Source organism: Phoca vitulina, unplaced genomic scaffold (assembly GCF_004348235.1).
Source record: "Phoca vitulina isolate PV1807 unplaced genomic scaffold, GSC_HSeal_1.0 scaffold1, whole genome shotgun sequence".
Lineage (NCBI taxonomy): Eukaryota > Metazoa > Chordata > Mammalia > Carnivora > Phocidae > Phoca > Phoca vitulina.
In genome coordinates this window covers 11,868,079-11,890,469 of record NW_022589704.1, presented here as the reverse complement: position 1 = coordinate 11,890,469, position 22,391 = coordinate 11,868,079, and the positions used below count along the sequence as shown (strand labels likewise).

Below are 22,391 nucleotides of genomic sequence, written 5' to 3'. Positions count from 1 at the left end.
GCTCTGCAGAGCTTTGTGAGGACGCTCTGGCTGACCGGGGTGGGAGGAGACGGATGGCACAGAGGCCAGGCAAGGGGGCGGCGAGGAGGCGAGAAGTAAAAGAGCCAAAATACTAACATTACTTCTTCCTTCCCCCTTACCCCAGGCCCTCTACTGGGAAGGGCCACGGCTAAGCCCAACGGGGAACGACCTGTAAGCAACTGCCACAGCTAGGCCTGCGCTCCTGCCCACCCCTGCTAACAGCAGGGGTCATAGCCCAGGGAGGGCAGTGAGAGGCTCCCCCTCCATCAGCGCCCCCTGCTGTCATGTCCCTCCTGCGCCCACTACCCAACCACCACCATCTGGGCGAGACCGCGTTTGCCAGCACCGGGGTAAACTCCTGACTCGAAATCAGTCCTTGCAGCTTACAGATCTACTAATGCGAATGGACACGTGGGGCGCCTGAGTGGCTCAGTCAGTTAAGCGTCTGACTTGGTTTCGGCTCAGGTCCTGGTCTCAGGGTCCTGGGATCAACCCGTGTCAGGCTCCTGGCTCAGCGGGGAGTCAGCTTGAGTTTCTCTCCCTCTGCCCCTCGCCTGACTCCCATGTGTGCCTGCGCATACTCTCTCAAAGAAATAAGAAAACAGACAAGCAGCACCAAGGGATGACTCCCAAAATCAAGTCCTATAATTTAAAAAACCAGCTGGAGTGGGGCGGGGAGCTGGTGCCGGCTAATCGCACATCTTCTAACCGCCCCCCGGCCGCTGTGGATGCGCCATTTGACATGTAAACACAGGAACTGACCACGGCCTGATCAAATAATGTACTTTTGGAGGTAAAGACTACACTTTATATAAGAGTTAAATTGAACCTGCTGAGGAAGGATCATTTTCTAAAAATGAGTCAGTCGCCAGATGGTAAGTACTGTAGCCAGACTGAGCTGCTCTGGTGCCCCACAGGATCGCTGCGTTCATAGAATTCACTGGCAATTAGCATGCTTGTTTCAAAAGAGAAAACTCCACGGGAGAGGAGTGATCCCTGAAGATGTTGATGAGTCTGTAAAATTAACCCAAAAGCTGTCCTCCTAAGCGACGGCCGTGGACGACCACGTGCTCCACACATACCAAGGTCCTGATTGTGCGCCTTCTCCTGTCCTTCCAAGTATAAGAGGCTGTAGCCCGTCCAGAGCCTGGGCATGCCCGCGGGGCAGGCGGGTTCGCGATCCGTCTGACTGTGGAGAACCAGGAGGAGGCCACTGAGGTATCCAGGCCCAAACCCTTTGGGCCCAGGGTCCCCAATGGGCCCAGGAGGGCCTGGAGGAATAAAGAAAAAAAAATGGAGGCAGGTTAAGGGGGTTGCTTTAACAAGCACTTCTGAGCACCTCCGTTCTGAGCACCCAGGGAGCAGAGAGGAGCATGACAGGGCCGGTCTCAGGAGTGGCCCCTGACAGGACTGCAATAATATACAAACAACTCACTCAGCAAGTATTTATTCCAAGCATCTCCCAGGTGGTCAGATTAATTTAGCATAAAAACAGATGCGGGAGGGGAGGTGAAGGGGGGATGGGTTAAATGGCTGATGGGGATTAAGGAGGGCACTTGTTGGGAAGAGCCCTGGGTGTTACATGTAAGTGATGGATCACTAACTTCTACTCCTGAAACTAATGTTACACTGTATGTTAACCAGCTGGGATTTAAATAAGAACTTGAAACTACAAAAAACAAAACAAAAAGAAAACAGTGAGCAGACAAAACTCCCTGCCCTCCTAGAGCTTACATTCTACTTGAACAAGAGAAATGACAAACCATAAAATGTGTTAGGAAGTGATAAATGCTGAGAAGAAAAAGATGGGGTGGTGTCACCCCTGCCGTGTGACCTCCCAGGTATGTGTGACCTTCTCAGACTGGACTGGGAGCCTGGTGATTGTCAAAGCGGGTCTTCCTTACCCCTCCCAGACCTCTCCCACAGTTCTGGCATATCCAGGAAAGGCAAGGGATTGGGACCCACATGCACCACTTGGACCTTCTTTTAGGAGGCAGGGAGGAGGAAGAAGCCCTAGTTCCGGCATTCTTGCCGGCAGGTGGGAACTGAGTAGCTCTGCATGATGCCAGCAGGGCTGTCTCTTGTAGCATCTCTAAGGGGCTGGCCCACTGAAGGAAGCCAATGGCTACTTCTAATTGCCAAGAGCCAAGGGGAAACCAAAAGTTGTTTGTTTTTTTTTAAACTCATTTCTGGAAGATTGGCAGGCTCTCCCCATCTATACTGTAAACCAGAGGTTACAACGTGGTAGCTTGTACGCTGGATCTGGCCTGACCCCCTGTTCCGTTTGACCAGTCCAGACTGCACGGCGGGGGTCTTGGACTTGGAAAGCAGGGTGTAGGCAGCATGGAACTCTCCCCTCTACACACAGCAACTGGCTGAGGCTGAGCTGTAGGCTCCGTTTTGTTACAGACATCACTAGCCCCCTTCACTCCTCATTAACAACCTGGGAGATCCTCTGCGAAGATGAGACTGTACCTGGGAGTCTTGGGGTCCCCAGCATCCAGCAATGTTACCTGGCGCGTTATATTTCAAATTACTATTCTGTCATGTCTTACCTCTCTCCTCACCCAATGCCTACTCCCCAATTTTTTTCTTAAGAAGGAGCCTTGTATTCTATATAAATGCATCCACAGTTGTGCAATAAGATGAAGGGAACTCCGAAAACTGAGGCCAAGTGATTCGGCCAGTCGTGGAGGGCGAGAACACCCCTGCCACCCTCATCTTCCTCACGGCCTCTCAGTAGCGATCCCACACAAGGCCAGGCTTGCCTTGGGAAAGGCTGAGTCTTTTATGGTAATGCATAGTGGTTTGGGGAAATACTAAACGGGGGAAGAAGGCCTTGACTCATCTTTTTGGTGGCTGGGGATCAGTCAGAACATGGGGGATTCATCCTGTTCCACTCTTGCTGCTTCTGCCTCCCTAATACCTGGTGAGTCCACATCTGAGGCAAATGCTTTTAATAGGATCAGTTTGGAAAGCCGCTTGAGAGGCCAGGGATCTCATACACAGTTCCCAGATCTATGGTGTCAATGAAAAAAAGAGAAGCTGAAAATTTTTACCTGGTACTCCAGGGCAGCCGGCTTCTCCCGTGTCCCCTTTGCTTCCAGGAGGCCCAGGGGACCCTGGGAGTCCATCCTCACCCCTCCTGCCATCTGGCCCAGACTCTCCTTTGCACCCTGCATGAGAGTTCACGACGGCATTGGTGAGAACAGCAGGACAGCAGCTAGCCCTTCCAGCCCGGGGCTCCCCCTTCGGACTACACTGCATTCGCTCACGTCGTCTTCCCAGATACATGGAGTTGGGATTGTACTATCTCGGCTTGGTGGTGGGGTCATTAGGCTCTGAGAGATCAAGCCATTTGCTTAAGTAATAAGCCAGTCATGGGCAGAGCCAGGATTTGGAGCCAGACCAGGGAGATGTTGGAAGAGAGGTCTTCACGTTTCTTTATATTCTTGTATATTTAATTTTTTTTTATATCGAACATATATGATGTCTATAATTAAATATTATCCTTATTAATGATTTTTTTAAGAAAGCTGAGTGGAGGAATAAGTAAAACTTAATAGGATTCAGTTGGGAGTCAAGTTACATTTGGAGCAAGATAAGAGCAGCAGTTTTTTAAAATAATAATTGAGGGTTCACAAGGTGGGAGGTACCACCCTTTACGTGGATTAGCCAATTTGGTCTTCTCAACAGCCACATGACCAGGCGCTCTCGTATGCCAGCCTGCCAGTGGGGAGACTGAGGGTCAGGAAGGTGACAGAGCCAGTCCTGCGTGTTGAGGAACCGCGCCCAGGCAGGCTTCATGACAAGCTGCGGAGCTCAGGTGCGCCCCCTGGAGGACGTAAACTGGGGGCCTGGCAGCAGTCACACGGATACTCGAGGGGTTCAATGTTTGGTTCCTTATGTCCGAGGCATCAAATCATTAGCCACAATCTCCTCTCATGAGTAGCAGATAGGGTCCTTGGCTGTGGAGGAGTGTTTTGCCATTAGCCTGAATTCCCTGCATTACTAGCCCCCCAAGGGTTCTGGTTTCTACCTGTTCTTCGCTCTCCCTTTCCCGCTCTCTCTGTTCTATCTTTCTCTCTGCCACGAATTAGCCTAAAACGAACCATGAAGTCAGAGAGGGCTCACGTTTTCACTCTTGGACTTGTTCTTCAAGGGAGTGGGGAGCTACCTGAGGGTTGAGAGCGGGGGACTGGATGCTCGGGTGATCAGCTGGATGTCCCACTCGGTTTCCTGTCTCCCACAGAACCCCCTCTTACAGCCATTTGAAATGCATGCCCCTCCAAACCTCACTGCTTTTGAAATCCTGTTCTAATATTGCCTGCTTGAGAGTGTCCCATGCAAATCTCCTCTGTCCCCACCACCAGCCAGTCCGTCCCCTCCACATCCCATGCTGGTATCCCCAGTATGCCTGGCTTTTGGGGTACTGTCATTTCACTTTCCGCTTCCTTGGGTTTTAAACAAATTCTCTTGGATTGTCATGCAGTTCCTGGACTGCATTCTGTCCATGATCATCATTCAGGAGGTGAGAAAGGAAACCTCTCCCTCTCCCCATCTGGGTGAGAGATGCCCTCTCCTTTCCAGTAACTGGGCAGAAACCTCTTTCCGGGTGGGGCTGCTGTGCGCTGGCTGGCATATTCCGTGCCATCAGCTTCAAAGGGAACATCAGTTACTTCGGAAGGAACACAGGGCCCTGATGGTGAGCTCAGAGCATTCTTTTATCTCTCCCACCCCACGAGATGATTGCAACATGGGGCCACTGTGCTATTCTGGAAAGGGCTGCCCAAGTGTTGACAGGCCAACAAACGGTCTGATCATTGAAAAGGCCACAGGCATCTTCCTGAAATATCAACGTGTGGCAGGATCACTGTCGATCTGGGGAAAGAGCTCCCCCACAAGATATTGAGATATAGGCTTTGTTCCCTTTGGAGAAATTGTCAGGCAATTTCCAGAGATAGGAAGGAAGGCCTTTTTAACCGAGTTGTGTGCCTACGGCTTTCCCTATGTGGACTTGTTCTCCACTTGGAACTTGTTTTAAGGACTAGAGCTACATCTAAAAGCCCTCCAGTGTTTGATGGATTACCTCCTCGGAAAGCGTCACATGTTGACTTGAAGATTAAACACACTCTAACAGGATGTGGGGATGTCCATTAGGCGGTAACAGTTCAAACTGTTATGGAAACCACCTTTGTGTTCATCCCAGGAAGCCCCAGCCTTTGAGGGCCCCCCGGGGAAGGAAAAGTTATAGATCAAAGAGACGTGCTAGCAGAAAAACTGGAGGCCTTCCATGTTGGAGGACTCTTAACAGAAACAAATTATATTTAGTGTGGCTGTTACCCACTCACACTGGGCAGCAAAGAGCCAGAACTTTGTTTTTTTCTGTATAGATCTCGGCTACAGCACCAGGTTACAAAATCAGCTTAGCAATGAAAGAGGTTCGGAAGGGAAAACAAGAAGAAGCCAACAACGTCATTTGAAGTGGAGGTGGTCCTTCCCAGTGGCAGCTGATCCTTTGCAACCGACATCGGGGGCAGCACATATGACCCCCAACACCGAGCTGAAAGAATCACCTTCAGGAGAGGACAGATGACGAGCCACATGCCCTGAAGATGACCCAAGTCAGTCAGGGTTCAGCCACTTTGGACCCTCAGGATAGACTTACTGCTTTTCAGCAACTGGACAGTGTGGCCAATGTATCCAGGGTGACCAGCAGAAACAGGCAGGGGAAGGGGGCCAAGGAATATACTGCAGGCAAAGAGGGTCCTTTATAGCAAGAGCTGGAGGCCCATGTCAGAGAAGAGGGAGCCAAAAGGGAACACTGGCGTGGGAGTGGGTGCTTGGGGGGAGGGCAGAAAGGAGCTCCAGGGAAGCTGAGCCATGGAGCAGCGCAGCACCACTGTGAGACCAATGGGTGGCACCTCACGGGAAGGGCTGTGCAATTGTCTTTTTTTTTTAACATAACTGTCACATTTTGTGGCGCAACAGTGGCCTCAGGTGCCCCCACTGCCAGCAGGCAGGGTCAGTGACATCAATAAGGAGAGGGCACAGGAAGCCAGAGAAGACCTTCTGAGGCCACCTGCAACCAGATAAGCTCATCCGACCCCAAGTTGGGCAGAACGAGAGATGACAGGTGATCAGTCGCAGCTGGGCCCATGTAGTGTTGCCTGTCAGCGCTCTTTCAGAAACCCACAATCTATGGACAGAGAATCCTGAATGTGCCCAAGATAACTATTTGCCCATTTGTTTTTTTCTTCTCAGTTACTTTCTTTGGTTCTTTTCCAAAGCCACCTCAATGGGTGAGCCCAACCGCCCAACTGGTCTCAACTGGTATTGGGGGCAGCAGCGGGTCATCTGGGGAGCTTTTCCAAAACACTGATCCTCGGGGTCTGCCCCCTTCTGCATCCCATTGGTCTGGGAGGAGGCATCGCTCTCGTTTCCAGCCCCTCCATAGCGAGGACTGAGTCCCTAGGGATGGCGTTGCTCTTAGCTGACTCTTTTAAGGACAGCACTCGTATCATATGGTTAGGGTTTCTCAAACTTGAATATAGATATAAATATTCTGGGATCTTGTTAAAATGCAGATTTTAACTTGGTAGGTCTGTGCCTGAGTGGCTACTGGTCCTTGGACCACACTTTGAGTAGCAAGGATGCAGCTGACCTACCGCACCTGTGCCCCCGCCATCTCCCTGTTGGAAAGTCTGGTTCCTCAAAGCCCCGTCTCTCCTTATAGGCTCTGTTCAAAGGCTGGCTCTTGCCTCGGTCTCAGCAGTCCTGCAGCCCTCCACACTAAAGTTCACCTCTCCGGTCCCACTGTCCTCAGGCCTTTGCCAGAAACTCCTCGAAAACACAGACTATGAACTCCGATTATTTAGAGTTCCTTATGTTCGGCCAGCGATTTCTGCCATGAGGCTGTGAGGCACTGGAGGGGAAAAACACATCTTACCATCTTACTCATGTTTGTATCGCCCACAACACCTAGTACCATACTTTCTAAAGAGCACAGAGGATCTGGAAGTATTTACTGAAATAAATTTGCAGAACCCCAGTACTGGCCATATCGTCTACTTGAAAGTGGATTTTTTTAAAGGGGTGTGTATATATGTGTGTGTGTGGGGGGTCCCAGCCCTCAGTTGCAACTGTATACATAACAAGGGGGTTGGTTTGAAAAGTAGGTTGAGTGGCTTCCTTTCCAACTGGGGCCCCGGCAGAATGGCTCCCGCGAAGAAGGGTGGCGAGAAGAAGAAGGGCCGTTCTGCCATCAACAAGGTAGTGACCAGAGAATACACCATCAACATTCACGAGCACATCCATGGAGTGGGTTTCAGGAAGCGTGCCCCTCGGGCACTCAAAGAGATCCAGAAATTTGTCATGAAGGAGATGGGAACTCCAGATGAGCGCATTGACACCAGGCTCAACAAGGCTGTCTGGGCCCAAGGAATAAGGAATGTTCCATACCGTATCCCTATGCGGTTGTCCAGAAAACATAACGAGGAGGAAGATTCACCAAATAAGCTCTACACACTGGTTACCTATGTACCTGTCTCCACTTTCAAAAATCTACAGACAGTTAATGTGGATGAGAACTAATCGCTGATTGTCAAATAAAGGTATAAAACCACACACACACAAAAAAAAAGTAGGTTGAGTGATGAGTGATTCTGACGGACGCAGAGCTTGATCCATGCAGTGAGTGACAAAGACCTATGCTCACTTCCCAGTGTCCCCCACGCTGTTAATGGAAGTTGCTCCAAGTGACACCCAATTAACTTAGTGCATAAACACAGATGCAGTGCAGCAAACACAAACAAACCAAAACACCTACCAGTATGAGGGAGGCTCCAGGTTCTGGACGCTACCCAACAACTTCTCAGATGCCAACAGAGGGGATATCTTTTGGGCCCTTAGCTATTTGGCTTTGGGGAAACACACACACACACACACACACACACACACACATACACACACAGGTGATGCAAAACTCAAGTTCTATTTCCAATTCCTTTGTCCCCGAACCAGAAAGAGCCAAGGCCACACCTGGGCAGTGGGAAGCCAGGAGAGAGAATGGCCTCCTGCCTCCTCGGGTAATTTGCACACAGGCTATCTAGAATCCCGGGCACTGCCAATTGGTCTGAAGAGATCAGTGACCTTGAGCTGCCAGCCTGGACTCCCTAATTTCTTTGTCAGTGACCAGTGTGATGGGGATCTGTGAAGAGAAAATAAAGCATCTGGAAGATAGTTTTTAAAGGAATGGTTTGGTTGGAGTGCTTAAATAAGGATCCTGCTACCCTGACAATGAGCAATGAGCAAATCAATTAAATGAACACTCCGGTCATGACCATAATTTAGAACGACCCTTCCCCTTTCTCTGTCCTTCCTCCAAGCGAGACACTTCCTTCCCCCCTTCTCCTAGGCTGTTTCTGCTCCACTGAGCCTCAATTCAAGTGTTTGTAATTCAAAATCAAGTCAACAGCTATTAATGACTATTAATAGAGCATCTACTCTGCCGTACAAGGGGCTTCAAAACCTCGTGCCCCAAAGCTGCCCATGTAGGAGACATTCAAGTAGGAGTTCAACATAAAAATAGTAGGCTTGTGCCGATCCAGTGAGGACATGAGCAAACCTTGGAAGAAATGTAGAAAACTGTGTAAGAGGAAGGAGATTACATTGCTTCCTACTCACGAGGTGTTTAGGCTCCATGCTAAAAACTACATAGCAAGACACCTAGATTTTCCTTCCAACAGCATCTGATGCAGATAAATGAACAACCAGTGTGAGCCTCATACCTGGTCCTGGAGGCCCTCTTGCTCCAGGGACCCCCATGGCTCCTTCTGGTCCTCTTGGGCCTGGTACCCCGGGAAGCCCAGGGATTCGGGGGCAGGACTCCACATCGGCAGGTGGCCCTGGTTCACCTGAAATTGCAATCACCACTTGTGTGACAGATTCCAACCTTACAAACAAGCTCCTTCTGTCCCCTCCAGAGTGTTCAACAGCCCAAAATAAGCTCCATGAAAACGGGACTTCTGTTCACTGGGGGGCGCATGAGAAACTTTCCAGAAAGCACTGTGTTAAATACACGACTGAGTGAGTGAGTGAGTGAATGGGATCTCAGAGGAAGCCAAACAAGAACAGAATAGTGAAGGCTGATTGGGGCAGCAATAGTTTGGTGACCTTCACTGGATTTCCGATCTTCAGGTGCCGGTCACAGGTAGCAGTGGGAGAGCTCCCCGGATGACTCCAGTGTCAGCCAGGGCTCCCTCACTGTTCAGCGCTAAGAAGCTCTAGTTCTGACTTTAGCGCATCACAATCATCTGGCCGGCTGGTCAGAGCCCAGAGTTTCTGAGCACATAGGTCTGGGCTAGTGTAACATGTTCCCGGGTGAGGCTAACGGTGCTGATCTGCAGATCTTATTGGAGAATCACTGCTCTAAAGATTTGCGTGTTTTTCCTTCTTGGTTATGTTCACATCTTTAAGATAGTTTTTCCTAAAGCTTCATTCGGTCACCCTGCAAATACTCCACAAGGGAAAAGAAATCATAATAACACTAACCAATAATGATAACAGCTAACATTTCTTGAATACCTTATCATGTGTGAGGTCCCGTGCTAAGTGCTTTACAATGAAAGGCTCCCAACAAGCCTGTGTGTGTATGCGCCGCTGTTATTAGAGTATTACAGGTAAGAAAACCCAGGCTCAGGGAAATGATTGACATATCTAAGGTCACACAGCTAACACATGGCAGAGTCTAGATTAAATCAAAGATGGCCTGGGTCTAAACCTGTGCCCGTAACCAGGACACCATAAGGCCTACAGAACTCTTCACATCTGCGTGATGAATTCCAAGAAATACAACATATTTTAAAAACACACTGCTTATCAGTTGTGGTTTTGTTAAAATTCATGCAAATGTGCAAAATAAGTGTAAGAACAGCAGTGATTAGGCAGCAAGAAAACTGTAGAAAATCTGGCCATAGTGACAACGTAGGTGACCCAGTAGTTAGTATGTCTGTGCAAAACAGACTCGAACCCAGGGCACCCATGTGGCTCAGTTGGTTGAGCGTCCGGCTCTTGATTTCAGCTCAGGTCATGATTTCAGGGTCCTGAGATCGAGTCCCGCATCCAGCTCCGCGCTCAGTGGGGAGCCTGCCTGAGGATTCTCTCTCTCTCTCTCTCCCTCTCCTTCTGCCCCTCCTCCAGCTCATGCTCTCTCTCTTGCTCTCAAATAAATAAACCTTTTAAAAAAAAACAGACTTGAACCCTTGTCAGCTGTTTGGAATTTAATCTCTTATAAAATATTGTATAAAACCACATGTGTATTTTTACAGTACATACAGTTTAATGTAAAATGTGGCTTTTCCACTCTCGGTGACTTGAGGGAGATGCATATGAATATTTCCTATTTTCCCTGAATCACCTTGTGGATTCTGGTGGAGTGAAGGAAGCAGGTAAGGGAACGGGGGTGGGGGGGGGAGGGTAGGCATTTGGCTGGTGCTTCATAGTTAGGACTCTAATGTTATCTTCAAATGAGTTTATACATGCAAACACAGAGAGACACTAAAAGGACGGAAGTGGAAACATTAAATATGAAACTGTAATTTTTATTTTTATTTTTTAAAAGATTTTATTTATTTATTTGGCAGAGAGAGAGCGTACGCACGAGCAGGGGGAGTGGCAGGCAGAGGGAGAAGCAGGCTCCCCACCCAGCAAAGAGCCTGATGTGGGACTCCATCCCAGGACCCCAGGATCATGACCTGAGCCAAAGGCAGACACTTACCCAACTGAGCCACCCAGGCATCCTGCAACTGTAATTTTTAAATAGAAACATTTAAAAGAGTAGGATTCTTTTTAAATTCTGATTTTGCTTTTCTTTACTTTTTAATAAACCAGAAGCTGAATGAAAGGGGCCAAAGTGTCTCTTGTGTAAGGACCCTGCATTCAGGGCAAATTTTCATTAGGGTTAATAAAGAGATGCCTGGAAAGAACAAAAATGTGTACACTCACTGAGTTTCTTTTTTTCTTTTAAGAAACTCTTTTTAGTCTCTTTGGAAACCCCAGACATGAAATAATATGTTGTTTCTGCATTGTGGTGAACACTTAGTTGAAAAGAATAACAGCATTTTCCTTGTAACACGCAAAGAAATTTGTTCCTTGGAAATGGACTTCGATGTTATGGGAAAACCTTGTCACAGCCCCTTACTGGGTGTGAAGGACCCATCTCTTCAGGTTGTTGATACTACTTATCTTAGGGATGTTCTATGTATTTATATTGTAGAATTTATAAAAGAAACTTATATGGGTATGTGCTGTAGCATTTGACAGAGAAAGCACTCACACTCTGCGCCTGAATTGAAATTATGTAAGCTGAGTGTCTACTCTGCCCTGACAACCTATAATGAGACTCGGCTTTAGAATGCTCTAATATGTGGTTACCATATCTGTAATGAGGAAGCGAGGGCACTGATGCCTCATATAATTACAGCATCCCATCTATGAAAATGTAACAAAGTATAACTCACAAGTACAGTGAAAAAGGCCAGTATAGAAATAAGTAGAAGCCAGATGTAGAGGAAATTACTGATTTTATAACAGCACTTACCTCTGGGACCTGGAGCGATCCAAAGTCAAAAATTGAAGCCATGCAACGATTTTCATATGGTGGAAAGAGATTTTGAATTTGTCAATTAGGACAAAAGTGACATGGGTTATTTGAGAATATACATAATAACCTGAGGATGGCATCAATGATGAGCAAAATGACAGCATCTTATTTACATAACTAAGTCCACATCAATGTTACTGACAAGAACAGCTCTGATTTAATAATAGAGCTTTCACATCTAGAAAAATGTGAAATGAAGCTCTCTTGTACAATATAAAATGAGTTGATTTCTTATAGCAAATATACCCTAATTTTACATATATAGAAATTCTGTTCTATAGGCAGGCTTCTGAAAATTTCATATTATTTAGCCAAGGTTTATAGGTTATGCACAGAAAGGAAATATGAGATGAATCCAAGTATAAGCTATTTGTCATGTTGTTCTGTGATCCATCGTAAAGCAGTGCAATTTATTTATTCTTTGGACTAAAGCACTAATTTAGGAGATTGCAAAATATTCCGAACTGACATCACATTACCGTAATATTGGTTTAGGATCTCAAAAGATATTATTTCTGCCAATCTCAAATACGCATGTCTGTTTGCCCTCCCAAATTTTCCTTGGCCTATTTTGATCCTATGTTGAAAACATGCTGTCGACTGAGCTTAAATTGAATAGCCTTTTTGTCTTTGTAGGAACTAATGTGTTTTACAAAAAAAGTTAAAACATCTAGGAAAATCAGTGGGAATTCAGGGAGAGAAATGAATATGGTCCTCACATACAGTAATCAAATCAGCCTTTGCCTCTTGTGTGAGGGAAACACAGATTTATTTAACTTAGAAATGTTTCTGTAAAATCAGCTCCTAATTTGCAAACTTACTCATTCTAATAATAAATATTAGTTTACCAAACATAAGATTGTGTAGTGAGGCCTGAAATAAATACAGCTTAACTCTTAGAAATTGCAGGCAATTTGAGAATAAATTACTTGCTTCAAGTCGACCCTCACAGTAAATATTGAAACAAAAGGCTGTCTGTAGGCTGCTGGGTGAGATCATTAGGCATTAGGAGCTTACCTGGAAGACCGGGTTGCCCTTGTCTGCCTGGAATGCCAGGTAAACCCTTCTCCCCGGGGAGCCCAGGAAGTCCTTGTGGCCCCTGCAGCCCTGGGAATCCTATTGGTCCTAAAAGGAACATAAAGACAGGGGCACTGGAATGGAGCAATATCAAGACAATGACAGTCAGGTGGACTGAACTCAGAGATTCACCCCAACAAAATTCAGGGCAAAGTCAGCCTTAGAATCCAGATGAGCCTCTCACTTTTTCTGTAAAGCTAAGAGCTGCCTCTGTCTGAAGGAAAAACAAGAGTCCATCAAAAGGAGTAAGGAAAATGGTTTCATGATCAAGACAAGACTAAAATAGAATGAAAAGCCCTGTCATCCTGAACTTTCTCTGGAGACAGAGGACTGGGAGTGAAGGGAAAATAGGGGATGGGCTTGGCCACGTGGGACGATGTGCCTCCTGGCCCTGAGCTCCTGCCTCTCTTCCTCACAATCTCCTGTTTCAGCCCCGCCAGCCACTCAGCGCCTCATGCGTGAGGTTCCCTCTCTTCTTCTATGCCTACCAAGCCTCACTTCCTCGGGGAAACCCCCTCTGGGACCCCAACCCAACTCCACTTGCTCTTGATGTGCTGTCATAGAAGAGTGTCCCTTACTCGGAGCACCTGCCTCAGTTTATATTGATGGATCCTTTAGTGTGAATGTCTGTCTTCCCCAATGAAAATCTACACTGAGTATGAGTGGGGACTGTTTAAACCTGCTCACTGTTATATTCCTGTAGGTACCTAATAAATGTTTGTGGACTAGATCAAATATTTCCCACTGTTTAAGTCTGAAAAGGTAAAATGAAGAAAATCCCTCCTCCTTTCCACAGTTAAACACTCTTTGGACCATACGCCCACAGGGATGGGAGTTAAGAAGCATGCTTAGTGGTTTCATCAATATTTCTAAGTCGTTGTATATCCTTTTGTTGGTCGCTGTTACTTATACTGCATAATATTTTCCCAATCCTGAAGAATATTTCCAGGTGGAGGTTCATTCTCTAGAGTAGCAACTGGGAAGAAGGAGTGTCTATTTGGGAAAGGAACAAGGTTATATAGCTAGCCTCTTCCTTCCCTTTGGTGACCAGCATGCTTGCCTGTTTATCCAATTCTGGGGTTCGATAATTGGAAGCCCACATACCTGCAGATATAAGCCACATTCTCTAAAATTGATTTTATTGCTAATAAAGTTGAAGAGGGTTGTTGTGTACTGTTGTGCAGGTTGTGCACTGCACCATTACAGGGATGCCATTTGCACTGTTGTCATGGCAGCCTTGTGGTAATTTTGATCTTCATTTTGCCCTAATCTTTTGCTTTATTTCACATTCGGTTCAGAAGTCAGGCAGAGTGCCAGTTATTGGGCTGACTTTGACAGTTGCTTCTCTATCCAGCTTCCTTATCTATGACATAAGGAACAAAATGATAACCATTATTGGTCCCTTTTCAACAAAAAAGTTCTATGAACTGAATAATTCTCTGAAACCTGGTGACCAAAAGCTAACATCCCCAAATATTAGCAGTTAGGTAAAAGTGAATTAAAAAATATTTTGGCTTTAAAAATTGGGGGAATCCAATAATGGAGACTCTCTCATGAAAATAAAAGAGCAAGGTCAGCAGTCTAAAATCGAACTGTCCACTACAGAAGCCACGAACAGCATGTGGCTACTCAACACTTGGAATCAGCGCGTCCAAACTGGGGTGTCCTGTATGCTGAGACACGAACCAGACTTCAAAGCTGGGGAGGAGGAGTGTCTTAGCTGGGAGAGGGACTAGGTCGTACCAACAGCCCTGGTCGTTGCACTTGTAATTTATATCAATGATGATATGCTAATGCAGTAATACTTGAATATATTCTGTTAAAGGAAATATGAAAGTTCATGTCACTTATTTCTTTTTACTTCTTCAAATGGGGCTACCATGCCTTTTCATTACATGCATAGCTTGTGTTCTATTTCTGTTGTTAGTTCTGGTCTAGAAGATTATCAAGTATGTTATTAGGGGCTGAAGATGAACTTGTGTTTCTTCTTTTCACTCGTCCAACTGTTCCCCAAACTTGAGGACTCTGGGAAATTCAGGGCACTTTAGAAATGCAGTGACTACATCCATAGGAAATGAAGTTACCTCCCAGGGGTGCAGAAACCCAGACCCTGAAGGGCAAGATAACAAAAGTCTTCAGGCACTACTTAAGGAACAATGTGCATTCCTACCTTTCTGGCCATCTTTTCCATCACATCCTGGGAAGCCTTTGTGTCCTGGAGGGCCGGGTGGGCCCGGGGGACCAGGAGGCCCCGGCAGACCACAGTCTCCTGGTTCCCCTTTCAGAACGTCGACACTCCCAGGGGGGCCTGGGGGCCCGGGCACTCCTGACCACAGGGAGGAGGCAAAAAACTTCTTTCAGTCAAAGACAAATGTGACTGCGGGCTACCTGAGAGCTCCTTAAGAAAAGTAACTGAATGCAAGCAAGAGATGGAGGGAATCAGAAGAATAAAAAAGTCAACAATATCAGAAGCAAAACAGGGATTGTCTCACGGAGCCCCCAAGCTGGGAGACGGTGTAAATGGTGTTAGTAACTGTTAGACAAATGAGGCTACAGAAAGCCTTCCTTCCCTTCCAAGCCAGCCCTTTTGGAAGCAGGGGTTTATGGCTTTTCTTTGCATTGTCATCCCACTGCTTTAATATGATAGGTAGAAGGATGGATGGACGGGCGAACAGACACATAGATGACAGGCTTTTGAGAAAAATCTGGCTGATGGAAAAGGAATATTCACTCAATTAAATATTTAATCCTATTTGAAAACAGGGGTCTACACCCAGGAAGTGAGCCCAAATTCTACTCCTACTTAGCTTCTACACTGCCTAGGGTATTTTTGAGCATTTTAATTTTTCCCAGCATCAAACAGAATCCCATAATCTTTTAGCTCACCCTGACCAAAATCCTAAAGCTGTAAAGGCAGTGGGTTGGGTCTGTCTGAAGGAGCGCTAGGAGCTATCAGCAACATGATTGTCCGCCCTTTGCAAAAGCCCCAGGCCCCAGCCGGCTCCGGTCAGACCCCACTCTGTGAAATACTGCCTTGCTGGACTTCGTCCCTGCCAAGTGCCGAGAGGAACGACATGTACTGGGAGCCGCACTTGAAGAGACTCTGTTTGTGTGTGTGCCAGGCCCGGGCACAGTCACACTGGCCGGGGGCGCGGTGGTTCTCATGGCCGGAGCCGGAGACCACCGGGCAGCGTGAGACTCCCTCCGGCCGGAGGTTCCTGCACCCTCGTGCTCAGCACCGTGCTGGTGCTGGCGCCTGGAGAGCCCCGCTGAGGGTCAGAGCGCGTCCCCAGAGAGCTGGTGCCCGAGAGCCCCGGCCCGGGCTGGGCCTGACAGCCCCGCACCGCCCACACCCCCCGCCTTCCCCATCCGCCCGCCTGGCGGCGCTGCTAAGGGGCTTCAGCTCTGCCGTTCTCCGGTCCGACGTCCCTCCGGAGCTGGCGGCATCTAAGGAAGGGAGTGTCACCAATCCTTTGCCAGGATTTTCTCATACCTCTTGGACCGTCGGGGCCAGGAGGTCCCTGATCTCCGGGGGGACCTGGGTCAGGAATGTCCCCTTTAGGAGCTCTTCCGGCGGCACCTGCAGGACCAGGGGATCCAGGTCTCCCTGGGGAGGGACGTGTTCAGATGTCAGCCTCCTCACGGTTGGAAGGTTCTGATTTAGTTATTAAGAGGGGCAAAGCATGCTGCGTCTTACCTGGGGGGCCGGGGGGACCTCTTCCTCCAGAAAGGCCTGGGGGAGAAATTCCCGGGCTCCCAGGGTCTCCCATCTCCCCCTTCAGCCCGGGTACGCCCACTGGACCAGGTGGGCCCACGTCGTGCAAACCTTGGCGAGGGAAACAGCATTAGTACTGCGTCTTCTCCCTGTTTGTCCCTGTTGTGGCTCCTGGAAAAGAACTGCTTCCAGACGGGGTGACAGGGACCCAGCGGGTTGTGCTGAGACCGACCACCTGCTGCAGGGTGGCCCCAAGGCTGAAAACGCTCCCTGGGTGGGCCGTTATGTACCCTCTTACGCCCCACCACAGCGCAGGTCAGCCGCAGGTCAGCCATGGGCTTATTTTATGGTTATTTCCCCGGTTAAAACAAAACCAAAAAAACAACAGCGTATCAACGTTCCAACCTCTACCCCAGAGTGAAACCAAATGAGATCCAGCCATAAGGAATTATGAATACACTGGTTTGAAATTTAAGGTGGAAACTGGCATGTAAATAACCATTGCGGAGTTTCACACTGAAGCGGGAGAACATCACTGGTTTCTTGGGGGAGGCACACATTTTATCAGGCCATGTGGAGGAGCCTCTAAAATGAATCCAATGTGATCTAAATTAATTCTTGGCCTTCCACGCTGTATCAAGATTCTGTCTCTCTCCAGCAATTGCGTCAAACCCGGTGGTGCGACAATCCAACCCTCTGCCCAAACACCCTCAAACCTCCATGTCTGAGTCCATCTGCCCTGTCTGGTTGTGGGCTGTTTTTCTGAGACACTTAAGCAACAAACAAGCACTATATTAAGATACCAGAACAAGCTCCAATGCAGTTGTTGATGATTAGCCTGTTCGGGATAGCAAAGATAACAGCGACTTGTTCAGGTCATTTGTTTAAGCAGCAGCCCATTGGGGGCGCAAAAGGTACTCATTAGACCCACGTGGTCGTACTTGCCATCACTACACTGAATACCAAAAAGAAAAAACCTCCCAACTATCTGTTATTTGTAACATTTAAAATTCAAGTTCCACCTATGCAATTATTCAGAATATTTTTAGCAGAGAGATAATCCCAAGCAACATCAACAGAAGTCACTGGTAACCATCTATTCCTTCTTAAATTGGGTTTTCTCAGGGGTCCTTTTTAGAGAAGTCGTCTTCAGTACTAAGAACAGTCCAATACTGTGTCTCTCAGGTAAGCCAATTTCTTAGTTCGGCACCCCAAATCCTGTGTAGTGAAGGAATACCACCAGTATCTGAGGCTGCTGACTGCAGTTCAATCTTTTGCAAAGGATTTTCTCTTACCTGAAGTGCCTTTGGCTCCTTTCTGACCCTTTAAACCATGCAAGCCGTTCAGACCGGGCGACCCGGAGGGACCTGAAACACATCACAGGCCTGTGACCCACCAGGGAAGACCCAGTGTTGAAGTTCACCAGCCACCGGGCACAGGCACTGTCCAGGGGACGACTCGCTGATGGCCACCGACAGATTGTCCAGGCGGGAGCCATGAGGTCGCACTGTCTAGATGTCATTATCAAGGCTAAATCCATGCCAGTGGTTATTACTTAACACATTCATTTGATGGACATTTTCTGCAAGACAGCTTAGCACATTTCTTTGGTTTTAACATACTTCTCTTGGTTTATGACCATCTCTCTCTCTCTATCCAGATACAGTCTAGAATTACTGAATCTTGGTGTAGGAAGGGACCTTCGGTTCTATGACAATGAACTCATCCTAGACGAGAGAAAAGAGATTGGACTAGAGCAAACCCAGGCCTCCTTCCTCCCAGGCTCAGAACCTGTCCACTCCACCATGGTCTGTAGATACTAATTTCTTCAGGATCTAGTCAGGTAAATGTAGTAAGACAATAAGGACAGGTGGGGTCTGTGACAAACTGGGGAATACATGACCTACCTAACTTTTCTTCAAGTACCATACTACTCAGAAAGAAGAAGCTTGCAGGCCAACTTTGGTTGGCGCTATTTCTTTGCCACTACTTCTTTCAAAACAAACCACTCTGATATCTCTTTACTGAAACTAAATTTATTTCATAACGATCACTGAAAATTCCTGTCTCTGTAATTAGGTATGATCTCTTTCTGCCAGGCATCAGTGTAGTCCTCCAAGGAGATATCTACCAGCCTGACTTCACGTGAACACTGAACACCTATCAATCTATAGATTCATAAATATATAAATGTTTAAGGTATCTATAATACATTTATATTATAACATATAGATATATAAGTGTATAGATTTATAGGGAGGGAGTAGAGGAAGGAAACAAGGGACAGACAGAGGGAAGGACAGAGGGAGGAAAGGAAGAAGGCAGACGACTGAGATGTACAGAACATTTCCGGGAGCTGAGCCCTCCGCCAGGTGACTCATACATGTCTTGTCTCACTGATTTGGGGGAAAGAATCTTCTCCCCAGCCCCTGGCCAAACCTGGTGACCTTCCAAATTCATTGGTGGATCTTTATTGGAGGCTGAGAGCCAGCCAGCCCCTCACTCAGTTTAGGGCCACATTCCTGTCCTTTGCAATCGTAATGCCTTAGTAAACATCAAATGGCCCTCAGCTACCCCATGATACCTACACAGAGCTCCCCGATGCCCTTCTGCTGGTGCCTGTCCCACACCATGCCACAAGCAAGTCTTTGGGTGACTGGATTACTTGGGTAAATTAATTGAGTGCAAGATAAAGTCTTATTAGTCATCCCATGCCCCCATTTAGCATGTCTCCTGACACACAGTTGGTGTTCAATACGTGTTGGTTGAATGGGTGAGTGGATGCATGAATGAGTGAATGAGAAAATTTACCACAGGGAGGGCTGGGACGTGAATGGGTGGAGAGAAAGCTGTGGGAGGGAGGGGGTACAATGTCTATTTGCATGTTACATGTTCTTTGGTAGATTTATGGGAGGAATAAGATTTGATTAAGTTAGAGGCATCCATTTGTGTATAAATAATTTAAGTGCTAATTATTATCTACTCATTAATGCAAGTCCTCTGTGGGCTTCTTATTAAAAGAGAGAACACTAAGCTAGTTCCACTCTATTTATTATCAGTACTTGAAATGGACATTATTCTATTTTTAAACTCAAACTTTAGATTGGTGCAAATGAGCCATATTCTCTCATCCCCACCCAAAAAAAAAAAAAAAATGGGAATGCACCCTTATTTTTCCTAAAGCTCTTATTTCCTAACCACTTTTCACAGTTCTGGCTGAGTTTATTTTTCAATCCTCTTTCCTCTTAATGAGCCAACCTTTCAAGTCTGCACCAAAAGCACACACAGACCTTCTTCATCTGCCAAATCTGGATATTTATTGCAATCTATCTGAAATGATAATAAATTTTTTGAGAACACTTTGCTATTTCAATGTGTTTTGATCTCCAGCTGGAGCCACCAAGATTGATGGCTTGGGGGACTTAGCTGGGGTGGAATGTCTCAGCTTCTGCCAACTCTCCATTGTCCCATCAACGCATCCAGATCCCGGGCTGTCACAGGCCCAGGCCCTCACCATTGTTGAACTGGCCGACCCTTATCTGACCCAATGTTATCTTTCTAAATCGAATGCAGCTACATCTGGGTAGGATTTTAAGGGCAATTTTTCCTTTTTACTGAAAGCTTTTTATCAATCCCATCTCTAAATCAGAAAGTTGTTCATGCATAAAATATATACAGTGCAGATGAGAGGCAATTAGGCTAACAAAGCACATTCCTTGGTAATGAGGATTTTTTATTCACCTCTCTGGCCGTCCTCCTGCTTAACACCCTTCACATAAGGCTGCACCTCCCTATGCTCATGGGACAGCACGCGCTCCCCCCAGTCAGAGAATCGAAACTCCTGCCCCAGACCTAATGGGAATCACAGCCTCCATCCCAGTTAGCCAGCCCACTCAGAGACTGGGTTCTCACTGAGGTTTTCTTTTGTTCTAAAGCCTGAAAATGCTACTCTATCCCCGGTGGCCTTTGTACAGGTTTATACTTAAAATGGGGTGACCATCTCGTCCCTGTGCATGGGGGACTTGCCCAGTTCTGGCATCCTGAGGCACCCCTCCATCCCAGGCAAACCCGGACAGCTGGTCACCCAAACGTGAAAGCCAATGGGAAAGGGACCCACGTAACTACAGGTAATGGTCGAACACAGTTGAAAACGTATCAAAACAGATTCTGAAATAAGATATATATGATTTTTGGTTCAGAAACTACATGAGTGCCTACTGAGGAGAGGCACAAGAGCATAAAGACATGGTCTCCTAAGCCCCAGAGCTTCTGTCCCCAAATGTCCTCGGTGACAGCTGCTGACAAGACAATGGAGAGCACGAGAGAAGCAGTCCCTGACCTGACAGAACAAATGGGCAATTACTTCAGGAATGGTAAGTGCTGTGGGGGCAGGGCTGGAAGGACACTCCTCTCAGTGGAGAAGAGGGGAGAACATTCCCATGACTTCCACAGCTGTAACATGCATGGCATTTCTTCCCAGATAAACGACATTTCTAGGTGCCTTTATTTCTGAGGAAACATTTCGCTTGCCACCAGCCAAAACACCCCAAACCACATCGTTATGGTTGTTGCCATGGAGCAGACAGTTGTCTTTAGGTTTTCATTATTCCAATCTCATGAACGCCTAACGAGGAACCGAGTGTCTTCCCTTTAGAGGGCATATGTGCTTGAACTTAATTTAAATCTACAAATCAAGCCATTTTTAGCATATGTTTAAGTTAGAGTTTAAATCTGACTGAACACAAGCAGGACTCAGAATCCACATGGCCCGTTCCAGCAGAGCAAACAACTTTGGAGTTCAACAGCTGGTTTGTTCAAACAAGATAATCAGTCCCCTTGACTTATTTAGAACATACTTCAAATATTTAGTTTCTCAGATCAAAGTGTTTCTGCTGGAGTACGGTTCATTTTTATATCAGCATGATAAACTGCAACAATGGATTTATATTGTGGACGTTTTCGTTTTTAGGAATGTATTCGCGGTTTGGTTGGGTCGGGTTGGGTTTTTAAAGACCGGTCGTTCATTGGGCAGTTTGCAGGGACACAGTGTCCCTGCGTGGCCAGGAAGCACCACTGCCGCGTCCGTCTGTGTGCTGGGGTGAGTATTTGGGGTGACAGAGTCACTGCCTCACCTTCTCGTGACAAACTCATTATTTTATAGCACAGAACTCCGATGTGGTTGGAGATTATTTTTCGAGTAATTCTGTTACTCAATCAACGTCATTGGCTACTAGTTTTTAAATAACATATCATAGTGAAATTATGTGATAAATGCAAACTAATTCAAGGGCAGGACAAATCAACAACAGCAACGTGAGCCTAGTGATTTTAGTCAAACTGAGTGTCTATATTGTTATGGCACTGAGAGGTTTGAAAATCCTTGCTATTTTTATTAAACTAGGAGGGTGAGATGAAGGGGAAATGCAGTAGGAGTGGTTAATAATGGAAAAGTTTTCTTTTGGGTTTTTACCAATTTCATCTTCCAGACACTCGAAAAAGTGTCCAAGGACACCCCACCGAGGCTACAGGGATTTTCCAGGGACAGCAAACAGCCACAATCACTAGATAAACTTTTAACGTTAAAAAAATTACGGCATTGCTTGAAATCCTAAATTTATCACAAATCACTGGACTTTGCATTAAATGTCAATGAAGAGGGAGAAGAACAGTACAAAGATGTCTTGTTTAGTTATGGGAACCAGAAGCCAAGTAATATTTGGCCACGTGGAAATACGTAAGGTACCAGCGCTCCAAAATAAAGGGCCCCCCTCTCTGCAGAATACTACCATGTCACATGTACCACACTACTGCGTGTTGGAAAACAAACATGATTTGAAAGCTATTTGGTGAGAGAAGAGATGAAAGCGTGGAAAATTTTAATTTGGATTTTCAAAACAATAAAACAATTAAGCCCAA

General features: G+C 46.7%; 2 protein-coding genes across 2 annotated transcripts in view; one reads left to right on the top strand and one right to left on the bottom strand.

The window, feature by feature from the left end:
• Positions 1-22,391, bottom strand: part of COL4A4 (collagen type IV alpha 4 chain) — a 120,993-nt gene that overhangs the window by 4,452 nt on the left and 94,150 nt on the right. Inside the window, exons 39-47 of the mRNA XM_032401003.1 lie at positions 17,771-17,842; positions 16,458-16,586; positions 16,254-16,367; positions 14,931-15,086; positions 12,701-12,808; positions 11,621-11,629; positions 8,811-8,936; positions 3,081-3,197; positions 1,104-1,292 (exon numbers count right to left, since the gene is read on the bottom strand). Coding sequence (XP_032256894.1) covers positions 1,104-1,292; positions 3,081-3,197; positions 8,811-8,936; positions 11,621-11,629; positions 12,701-12,808; positions 14,931-15,086; positions 16,254-16,367; positions 16,458-16,586; positions 17,771-17,842 — 1,020 coding nt within the window. The remainder of the gene's footprint in view (positions 1-1,103; positions 1,293-3,080; positions 3,198-8,810; positions 8,937-11,620; positions 11,630-12,700; positions 12,809-14,930; positions 15,087-16,253; positions 16,368-16,457; positions 16,587-17,770; positions 17,843-22,391) is intronic.
• On the top strand, positions 7,203-7,614 carry LOC116630231 (60S ribosomal protein L31-like). Its single transcript, XM_032401013.1, has one exon. It carries the CDS (start codon positions 7,237-7,239, stop codon positions 7,612-7,614), a length of 378 nt encoding a protein of 125 aa, XP_032256904.1. The 5' UTR covers positions 7,203-7,236.

Coding starts and splice junctions, on each gene's coding strand:
- LOC116630231 (XM_032401013.1), top strand. CDS start 7,237: ATGGCTCCCGCGAAGAAGGGTGGCGAGAAGAAGAAGGGCCGTTCTGCC.